This window comes from Cryptomeria japonica, chromosome 7 (genome assembly GCF_030272615.1).
Source record: "Cryptomeria japonica chromosome 7, Sugi_1.0, whole genome shotgun sequence".
In the NCBI taxonomy this organism is placed as follows: Eukaryota; Viridiplantae; Streptophyta; class Pinopsida; order Cupressales; family Cupressaceae; genus Cryptomeria; species Cryptomeria japonica.
Genome location: NC_081411.1, coordinates 707580427 through 707591423, shown reverse-complemented (window position 1 = coordinate 707591423; position 10997 = coordinate 707580427). Strand labels below are relative to the sequence as shown.

General features: G+C 39.7%; 1 protein-coding gene across 1 annotated transcript; it reads right to left on the bottom strand.

Moving 5' to 3' along the window:
- Positions 1–1032: 1032 nt before the first annotated feature.
- LOC131040225 (glycosyl hydrolase 5 family protein) lies at positions 1033–3389 on the bottom strand. The gene is made up of 2 exons (XM_057973089.1): positions 1889–3389; positions 1033–1787 (listed from the first exon to the last, which is right to left on the bottom strand). The coding sequence occupies exons 1-2, from the start codon at positions 3060–3062 to the stop codon at positions 1378–1380; spliced, it is 1584 nt and encodes a 527-aa protein (XP_057829072.1). The 5' UTR covers positions 3063–3389; the 3' UTR covers positions 1033–1377.
- Between the last annotated feature and the right edge of the window lie 7608 nt (positions 3390–10997).

The window sequence follows — 10997 nt, the reverse complement described above, 5'->3', positions numbered from 1 at the left end:
AAGTTGAGCCTAATTGGTTATTCCCTAACAAAAGAGTTTGAAAATGATTCTTAGTTTAGTTTTCATTCTTACACTAGACTCCATTTTCTTACATTTCACATCATTTTGAACATCCTACTTTGGTCTAACTATTTCCCTACCTAGTTTACTTCGTTTAAATATTCAAATTTAATTTCCAACTTCCTCACTCCCTTTCCACTATCCACTATGAGACACCTTAATACTTTTTTCTGGAATTATTATTATGTGTGGATATGTAAAGCACGTTCAACTCATTAAAGATATATTGGATATGATGAATACTTATGAGACACCTTAATACTTTTTTCTGGAATTATTATTATGTGTGGATATGTAAAGCACGTTCAACTCATTAAAGAGATATATTGGATATGATGAATACTTGAAAAAACCAAGAAACAATAATTCTAAACATTTAGATCTTGATTTTAAAAGAATACGTGACATCAAAACCATGCAATGAATTTTGTTTATGATTGTTTGCTCAAAGCTATATACTCCAATTTAACACTATCGATTTGACCATCTCTACTAAAATATTTATAAATACTATCTTTCACACGTTCAAATAAAATAAAGATATAAATCTTTACTTCCTAATAGATAAATTTATTCATACACCCATTAATTAAAAAGTACTAATTCTACAACAATATTTCCTTCCTAAAGTAGTGCCCAAAAAGCCACCATATAAACAAGACAATTTTTTATTTCACTCAAATTGGAGATAAATAAAACACGATTATTATGCTATGTCTAATCCAAGAGACTTAGAAAGTGTTACATTCTAATCGAAGAGACTTAAAATAAATGCGTTTGAAATTAAAACATATTCTTTAATAAAGAAGTGTAATTCGAACATATTACTGGCCATCTCAAAGTTACTTAAGCAAGCTCCACAACTACATGTCGGAATCATTTCATTCCTACTAACAAAAGGGTGGTCCCACCTCCCAAAAAAGCTACAAGGTTCCTTCTAATTACATATTTTTGCATCAAGGTCAAAAGTCCTTTGAGAAAAAATACATATATAGTATACATCTATTTTGTTCTATTTTGTTCTTTTAATAAAGTGAAATTGGAAAATTTTGAGGGTTCTTACATCTTAACACTAACTTCCATAAAACATCTGGTTCTCCTCTTTACCCCATCTTAAGGGTATTTGTCGAAGTTTTTATCTGAACCGAAGTTCGAACCTACAACTTCGAACCTACCACCTACAATCACTATTCATATATTCTAACGATTATTAATCGTTAGAACTGCAATACATATATTTTATAACTTTAAAAAGTAAAACTTGATTTTGGCTCGAAGAAGATGACGCGATCGCTTACAGAAATGTACGAATTTCTTCTATCCGTCGCTCTGCTTTCGATCAGTTTGAATTACCTTGAACCACTGCATCTCCGGGTCATCATCTTTGCATTTCTTAGTTAACACTTGGGGACTCGAACTCCCGTCCAGGCACAACAATTCAGAGCTGCCATTGACGGCAATTTGAAGCTTGGAGCTCGAAACTGTCCGCCATGCAGAATCTGGTTTTGTGCACAGTGTGGAAAGCGCAGCAGGTTGGTCGTCTCCTTGCGCTGTAATGCACGACGCTTCTTCAGAAAGTCCAAGGGCTCCTTCGGAGGTCTTGAACGTAAATAAGGCAGAGCTGTCGCAAGACTCGAGCTTCACTTCTCCTGCCACCACAGCCAGGCAGTTGCCGCTTGCAGGGTGGTAAATGGCCTGGTACAGGATCTCTTGCGAGGAAAATGGATCTGTATCATATTTTTTCAGCAAAGCAAAAATTCTGTCAAGTGACGGAAAGATAGGTGAAAAAATTTGAGCTTTGAATTGAAGTTAGAAGTAGGTAGGTTACCTTGGAATGGCTGCTGTATGGACTTCAGCCTAGAGAGAAAGTCAGGGTTCCTGAGGCCGTCCCAGCGACCATTAAAGATGCCGTAGGTTTCTTCAAGGTCAGTTTGGCCATTGCGGAGATAGTAACTCCCCTGAAGCGTCCACAGTGCCCATTCATAGTCCCCTGCGGCGGCAAATGCCAGAAAACAGTTGATAAATCTGTTATCTTTAACATTTGTTCCTCTCTCGTCAATCCCGAACTCGCTGATAAATAATGGCGCATCGGTGTCGTTCTTCACAACGAAAGCGATATGATCATTGATCCGCGCCGTCACGGAGCCGCAGAGCTGATTAGTATTACTCTGCATCCAAGCATTTCCGTCGGTGAAGGCATACCAGTGCATTTCGTACACTATTTTGTTCGGAAACCCTAAATTGACGGGCTTTGACGCCAGAAATTTCAAATCGGCGTCGTAATTGAGGCCAGAAAGAATGACGAGGACGTGAGGGTTGGCAGCATTGACGGCCTCGGCGGCAGCCTGCATGTATTTGTACCAGTCGCTGGGATTCGACCCCGGGCCGCGAAGCTCGTTACGCAGGCTCATTCCTACCACGGCATCGACATCTTTAAACTCCGCCGCTATGATCTTCCAACCCTGAATCCACTCCTGTGCGTCAAAGTACTGGTCGCCGAAGAAGCCGTTGCCGTCATTGAGGCCGCAGCACCATTGGGGTTTACTCACATGGTTATCCAAAATCACCATTAGCCCTGCTTCACCAAGCCCCTGCGCCACTCTTTTCAGAGAATCTAAAAGGCTAAGCTCCAGAAAGTCCGGGTTGCTCACGCTTATCTGAGCTACTGCATCGCTGAGATTCAGAGCACTCATAGACGATGCGACCGTCAGCTTCTGGTTTTCAGGCTTGGTCACCATGAACGTCGCCCAGGTAAGCCGGACGCAGTTAAACCCCTGTGAAGCCACTGTGCTAGCAATGTAGCTAATCGGCTGCCGATTCAGCCCCTCCGTGACCATGTGCTCAAGATGTGAGATCAAATTCACGCACGCCAGCTTTACTCTCCCGCCGCTTTCTTCGTCCACAATCCATCGCGACTTTGCCTCGAGTCGAACCGAGGATGCGCGGCCGCTGAAAAAGCAGAGCAAAATAACAAAAATGAAGCAAATCCTAAACCCTGCCATGCCAAATTTGAGCTCGAACTCGTGATCTTTGAGCCTGAGAATGCTCAAGAACCGCTTTTGTAAGGTAAAGTTTTTGTCTGTGCACTCGTGAATCCCATTGACGCGTAGCAGTATATGCCGTACGTGCTCTTTTCTTGTGGATTGCAAATATGATTATTTTAAATCATGTAAATTGTGGTCAGGAATCACGATCATTAATCGAAGCTTCTCAAATTCGAATAAAGCACAAAAGCCAGTGGAAGTAACACGAATACGCCCCTACCCGTGATGTGGTGACGGCTAGTCTCGTCATGCTCAGGAAGGGCAGTGCGGGGATAAACTGAAGCAAATCTATTTTAATTTGTGCTGTAATGCCTAATAATTATTGTAAAAGACTAGGGTTTAAGCACAGTCGGTTCACGGACATTAATGAAGCTTTCATGGCTGTAGTCTGATACCGATGTTGGCGTGACATTCCCGAACAAATGATTAGATAAAAAAGTCGGTGCGTTAAAAAATTCAAGGCTGTAATTCATTCATGGATGTACATGTACACTGCACTTCTTATCAAGTGCCGAAAGTGGCCCAAATTTCCTGTTAGGTCCTCTGTACGAGAGGGTCGGTATATCACTTCAACCTCCCTACAATGAATCTGCACCTTACACGTCTGGTAGTTTGAGATTTTTAATGGTGAAAAAGTACACATCCAGATCAAAAGCAGGTCTTTAGTTGAGATCTAGCTTTAGTGACTTTGGAATTTAGGGTCAATCACATTCCACCGACACTTGTCAAATTGCACCAGTCCCCATGAAAGCTCTATATTTCGCATAATCGATCATTTCTTAAGATTTTGGTGCTTTGCATTAAAAGACGAGGTATAAAAGATAAATTAGCTTAGCTTATTATTATTAAGGAAAGCTCTATATTTCGCATAATCCATCTTTTTAAAAGATTTTAGCTCCTTAGCATTAAACGACGAGGTATAAAAGTTAAATTAGCTAAGAGACGAGAATACTCGAATGATTACTGCATATAATTTAGGGTTTCTTGAACTCGCTAACCAGTGGGAGTTGCCAGTGCCCATGCAACGCGTATATAATATCCAGATCTCTTCCATTATTAACCGTACATATTAAGTGGGTGATGCTCATCCAAATTACTATGTCAAATGACTCTGTCGCTCATTAATAGACAAGCTCTTTGATCTATGACCCAACTTCCCTTTCGTTTGCAGTCTTATTAAAGGAGATAACATATAGGTGGAAGGCAGGTAGTGTATTAAAGGAGAGAACATATAAGTGGAAGGCTGGTGACTGATGGATTTATAGTAAAAGCGTTCATCTTAGAACACTGCCAAGATAACTTGCTGTTCGACATTGAAGCTGTCTTTATGACGATGTAATAGATCTATCTTGTAATTGTGAAATTTGGATTCGTGTTTAGTTTAGTTTAGTTTTTAGCTTTATATTGGTGGAATGTGAAATGTTGTAATGAATTGACAAGTGACACTTAAAAGTTTGTAAGGTTCAGTTCATGTCACAATCTCTATCTTCTTCTATTTATTTTTTGTTCATACATGTTCACATGTATTTGTCGTTTATTTTTTATTATTGCATCTATATTTACATTTCACATTAATACATTCATTCTTAATCTTAAGATTATCATTTCTTTATCTAAGCTCATTTTCACAATACTCAAGATCAATCGTATATTGGAATGGGCCTACAATTTTAATTATTCAAATTCAAATGTCAAACATTCCTATCCCTTTCTATTAGTTGTTATGAGATGACTTGACATGTTTGTGCAACATGTTTTTTATATTAATAAGTACCAAAACTAGGGTGTTGATCCTGTAGACAAACAACCCATAGGCAGTTTCAACAAGCCATTAATAGCACATTAACAATAGTCTAGTTCATAATATCAAAAGCAATCCAAAGTGATTAAACTAGAAATATAAAAGTCTATGAAACTTAAACGATTAAAACACCAAAAAATAGCAGACAAGTGGCTAAGCAAATAGGCCATCTCAATCCTTAATGAGAAATTTAAATAGGCCCTTATAGTTTTCTTCATCATCTACATCCTTCCTGAGCACCTTCTTCTACAACAAACAAAGCATAGTTGCAAACCTATGCATCGTCTTTGAGTTGAACTTGGAAAAGTGCAGCATCTTCTTTTCAAGGTCAAGGACCTTCACTTTCAGGGTTGCAAGTCCAGTAGTGGTGGTGTTGCATCTAGTGCAAGCATGAGTCTCCCTTGTCAAGTGAGTCTCTTCAGTTGAGAGGGCATCTTCAAATAGGTGGGCATCCTCAGTGTCCAATGATGTCACCTTAGAGTTATCCAAGTGACCACTGGTCATCTTCTTTGAGTTGTTCTCCTCCTCAAAATCCTTAAACTCCTATGTCATGGAATATTCCACAATTTCATCTGCATCCAACTTGTCTTTTCTTTTTTTCCATAGAGTGGTTCCATAGAGTGGTCGGCAAGCTCGTTAGACCTCCAAGAGTTGGAGCTACACGCACCCTTGTTCTCATTGTCCCTACAAGCTTGGGCTACATCATCATCACTATCAACCTCCTCAACACTAGAATGGGTTAGGTTTTTCTTGAGTTTCTTGGTTGGGGGCATATAATGCTTGAGTTTCCCTCTTTTAGCCAAACTCAAAGGAGTAGTATGTATTATTTTAGGTCACAAAGAACTTCCATGACAATGTCGTGCACGAAGAGGTCCTGAGCATTAGGTGTGGTCTTAACATCAAGAGGAGAAGGTGGGATGGAGGGGTGGGGGTGGTGATTCGAGATAGGGGTATGTGCAGGATCATGGTGGGCCAAAATAGGCCCTTAAGTGGTAATGAAATTTCAAAAAATCAGAGTTATGCAACTTGACATGAAAATTTGAATAAGTTATGAACATTATTTTAAAAATATGTAAGAAGAGAATTTGTAGCAAATTGAATGTAGTTTCTAAGCTACTAGTTTAAAAAAAAAGAATCTATTCGACAAAAATTTAAAATTTCAATGCAGTAGTACTAAAATTTCAAGTAAAAGATAAGAAGTAGGTGTATGTCTAACCACCCTAACCACAATCAAATCATAATATTTTTTTATAAATTTTTAATATAAGTAGAAAACTCATGTCCGAATGTGACACATATTTTTTTGTAATTTTTTTGAAGTAAATAATTAATTATGAATTTTTTACTACAACTTTCCAGAAATTCAAAAACTCATACATCTGACCACCTTAACTTGGTCTAAACTTTATGAAATTCAAAAAAAAAAAAATTATCCTATAGTAGACGAAGCATAGAATGTGACACATATTTTGGATTCAAAAAATGTGATACCGTTTGAAAGTTATGGGTGTTTTTCAACCAGCCTATTAATCAGGACTTTAGTCAAAATTCAATTAGAAAATAAATAATAATTATTTACTAGTGTCAAAATAAGGCAAACCTTATATTGTTGGAAAGCTGAGAATGTCCTTAAAAATCCCTTTTCATTTTACAATTCGGCTAAAAAAAAGTCATCAGCCACTAGGGCAAAGTTGTATGGTGTCTTAAGGGGTCATCAGGACATCATATTGTCCTAAGAGATCATATGGTGTCATAAGGGGTCATGTCGTGTACTAGAATGTTCAAAGGGGTCATATGGTGTCCTAAGGGGTCATACAGTGTCGTTAGGGGTCATATGGGGTCCTAAGGACCCACAAATGTGTTAGAGCACCATATGACCCCTTTATGACACATATGACCCCTTACAACACCGTATGAGCCATTAAAACATCTTATTGTCCTAAGGGGTCATATGGTATAATAAGGGGTCATCGTGTACTAGGATGTTAAAATGGGTCATATGGTGTCCTAAGGGGTCATACGGTGTCATTAGGGATCATATGGTGTCCTAAGGGCCCACATGTGTTAGAACACCATATGACCCCTTAGAACACCCTAAGGACTCCATATGGTATCCTAAGGGGTCATATGGTGTCTTAAGGGGTCATGTCATGTAAGTTAGGATGTTAAAAGGGTCATATGGTGTCCTAAGTGGTCATATGGATGTGACCCCTTAGGACACCATATGACCCCTAATGATACCATATGGTGTCATAAGGGGTCATATTATGTCACAAGGAGTCATGTCGTGTACTAGGATGTTAAAATGGGTCATATGGTGTCCTAAGGGGTCATACGGTGTCATTAGGGGTCATATGGCATCCTAAGGGCCCACACATGTGTTAGAACACAATATGACCCCATAAGACACCATATGACCCCTTAGGACACCATATGACCCATTAGGACATCATATTGTCCTAAGAGGTCATATGTTGTCATAAGGGGTCATGTTGTGTACTAGGATGTTAAAATGAGTCATATGGTGTCCTAAGGAGTCATACGGTGTTGTTAGGGGTCATGTGAGGTCCTAAGGGCCCACACATGTTAGAACACCATATTCAACCCCTTAGGACACCATATGACCCCTTAGAATATCATATTGTTCTAAGGGGTCAAATGGTGTCATAAGGGGTCATGTCATGTACTAGGATGTTAAAAGGGGTCATAAAGTGTCCTACGGGGTCATAGAACACCATATGAACCCTTAGGAAACCATATGACCCCTAATGACACCATATGGTGACCTAAGGGGTCATATGGTGTCACAAGGGGTCATGTCGTGTACTAGGATGTGAAAAGAGGTCATATGGTGTCCTAAGGGGTCATGGGACACCATATGACCCCTTAGGACTCCATATGACCTCTAACAACACCATATGGTGTCCTAAGGGGTCATATGGTGTTATAAGGGATCATGTCATGTACTAGGACATTAAAAGGGGTCATATGGTGTCCTAAGGGTCATAGAACACCATATGATCCCTTAGGAAACCATATGACCCCTGACAAATATGTTAAAAGGGGTCATATGGTGTCCTCAATGACTCCTTGTGACACCATATAACCCCTTAGGAAATAATATGACCCCTTAGAACACCATATGACCCCTAACGACACCATATGGTGTCTTAAGGGGTCATATGGTGTTACAAGGGATCATGTTGTGTACTAGGATGTTAAATGGGGTCATATGGTGTCATAAGGGGTCATAGAACACCATATGACCCCTAACGACACCATAAGGTTTCCTAAGGGGTCATATGGTATGACAAGGGGTCATGTCATGTACCACGATGTTAAAAGGGGTCATATGGTGTCCTGAGGGGTCATAGGACACAATATGACCCCTTAGGACACCATATGACCCCTTAAGACACCATGCAGTGTCCTAAGGGGTCATATGGTGTTACAAGAGATCATGACGTGTACTAAGATGTTAAAAGGGGTCATATATTGTCCTAAGGGTCATAGAACATATGACTATGGTGTCCTAAGGGGTTATATGGTGTTATAAGGGATCATGTCGTGTATTAGGATGTTAAAAGGGGTCATATGGTGTCCTAAGGGGTTATATGGTGTCTTAAGGGGTCATATGGTGTTCTATGACCCCTTAGGACACCATGTCATGTACTACGATGTTAAAAGGGGTCATATGGTGTCCTAAGGGGTCATAGGACACAATATGACCCCTTAGGACACCATATGACCCCTTAAGACACCATGCAGTGTCCTAAGGGGTCATATGGTGTTACAAGAGATCATGACATGTATTAGGATGTTAAAAGGGGTCATATAGTGTCCTAAGGGTCATTGAACATATGACTATGGTGTCCTAAGGGGTCATATGGTTTTATAAGGGATCATGTTGTGTATTAGGATGTTAAAAGCGGCCATATGGTGTCCTAAGGGGTTATATGGTGTCTTAAGGGGTCATATGGTGTTCTATGACCCCTTAGGACACCATTTGACCCCTAACGATTCTGTATGGTGTCCTAAGGGGTCATAGAACACCATATAACCCTTTAGGACACAATATGAACCCTAATGATATCATATGGTATCCTAAGGGATCATATGGTGTGATGAGGGGTCATGTCATGTACTAGGATGTTAAAAGGGGTCATAGGACACCCTATGACCCCTTAAGACACCATATGAGCCCTTAGGACACCATATGACCCCTAACAACATGATATGGTGTCGTAAGGGGTCATATGGTGTCACAAGGGGTCATGTCATGTAATGGGATGTTAAAAGGGGTCATATGGTATCCTAAGGGGTCAGAGGACACCATATGACCCCTTAGGATACCATATGACCCTAATGATACCATATGGTGTCCTAAGGGGTCATATGGTGTTACAAGGGATCATGTCATGTACTAGGATGTTAAAAGGGATCATATGGTGTCCTCAGTGTCATAGAACACCATATGACCCCTTAAGACACCATATGACCCCTTAGGACATCATATGATCCTTAACAACACCATATGGTGTCCTAAGGGGTCATATGGTGTTACAAGGAATCATATCATGGACTAGGATGTTAAAAGGGATCATATGATATCATAAAGGGTGATAAACATCATATGACCCCTAACGACACCATATGGTTGTTACAAGATAGGGTTGTCATTGCACCAAAAGATCGACTTGTCAATGCTCGATAAAACCACTAGACTTATAAAATCTACAGGAGGTTGTTAATCCATGTCGTGAATCTTCACAAGGGATGCTGACCCACTGCCAACAATCCCCCTCCCAACATCACTCACTGTGGCATGCATGATTCGAACCTATGACCAAGCTCTGATTCCACTTGTTACAAGCTAGGGTTATCATTGCACCAAAAGATCGACCTCTCAATACCCAATACAACCACTAGACTTATAGAATCCACAGGAGGTTGTTAAACCATGTCGCAAATCCCTGCGAGGGATGTTGGCGCATTGCCAACAATGGTGTCCTAAGGGGTCATATGGTGTCCTAAGGGGTCTTAGAACACCATATGATCCCTTGGGACACCATATGACCCCTAACGACACAATATGGTGTCCTAAGGGGTCATTGGACACTATATGAGCCCTTAGGACACCATATTGTTGGAATCCAAGAACACTGAGAGGGGGGGTAAATCAGTGTTCTATCGGTAAATGTATTTATGAACTTATTGCACATGAACCGGTTAACAGTAATAAAGTTAGAGTGCATAAACCAAATAAAACATAAAGAAGCAACACCATAACACCAAAATTTATACGTGGAAAACTATGTAAGGGGAAAAACCACATTGGGGCTGATACCCACAATATCTATATACTTGATCAAGGTATACAAATATTACATAGAGGGGATTGTACATGCAATCAGGCTCATCGCCTAGAGCTCACTGCTCAAACAGAAGTCTCATTGACTTACACAACATTATACAATGATTACAAACAAAAATGAACTTATAGATTGTATCTGACCATGCTGGATAAGTTCCAGTTAATGCCCTGTCAACCCTCTATGAACTGGTTTATTGTTACTCTATTTTGTCATGTTCTGTTACTGGTTGGAACTGCACACAAAAGATTTACTCATTGATCAAATCGCATACCATCAATCTCTGGCTGATTCATATCCAAAATCACATCACTATTAACCTTGAATCTATCGCTAAGAGATCTCCCTTAAATACCCTTTTAACTTTTCACCATGTCGGCCTAAATGAAGAAAAATAAACATGTTGATTGTCGGGTCACAAAGTATATCATACATTATCCGATGATCATGTCGGCCTTCACATGGTACCATAAATTCCTTCAAAGATATTACTGGGGTCCCAAAATATCTTAACCAGGTCCTATACTTAACTGGGTTCCAAATACATGTTACTGGTACCAAGACTAACTGGTTATTAAGAATAAAGCATAGTGTTATACCGGTTGACCCAATCAATGAAAATAATAAGACAATGAATCTCGATGAGAAATATCAACACTTAAAGATGAGTTGCCATCAATGACAACCCTAAATGCAATTTACCTTACCAGATGAGTGTCA

What these genes read in the sequence shown, in the direction of transcription:
- LOC131040225 (XM_057973089.1), bottom strand. Translation starts at nt 3,062, where the DNA reads ATGGCAGGGTTTAGGATTTGCTTCATTTTTGTTATTTTGCTCTGCTTT. An exon ending in CATACAGCAGCCATTCCAAG is followed by an intron (nt 1,788 to 1,888) that starts GTAACCTACCTA and finishes AATATGATACAG; the next exon opens with ATCCATTTTCCTCGCAAGAG.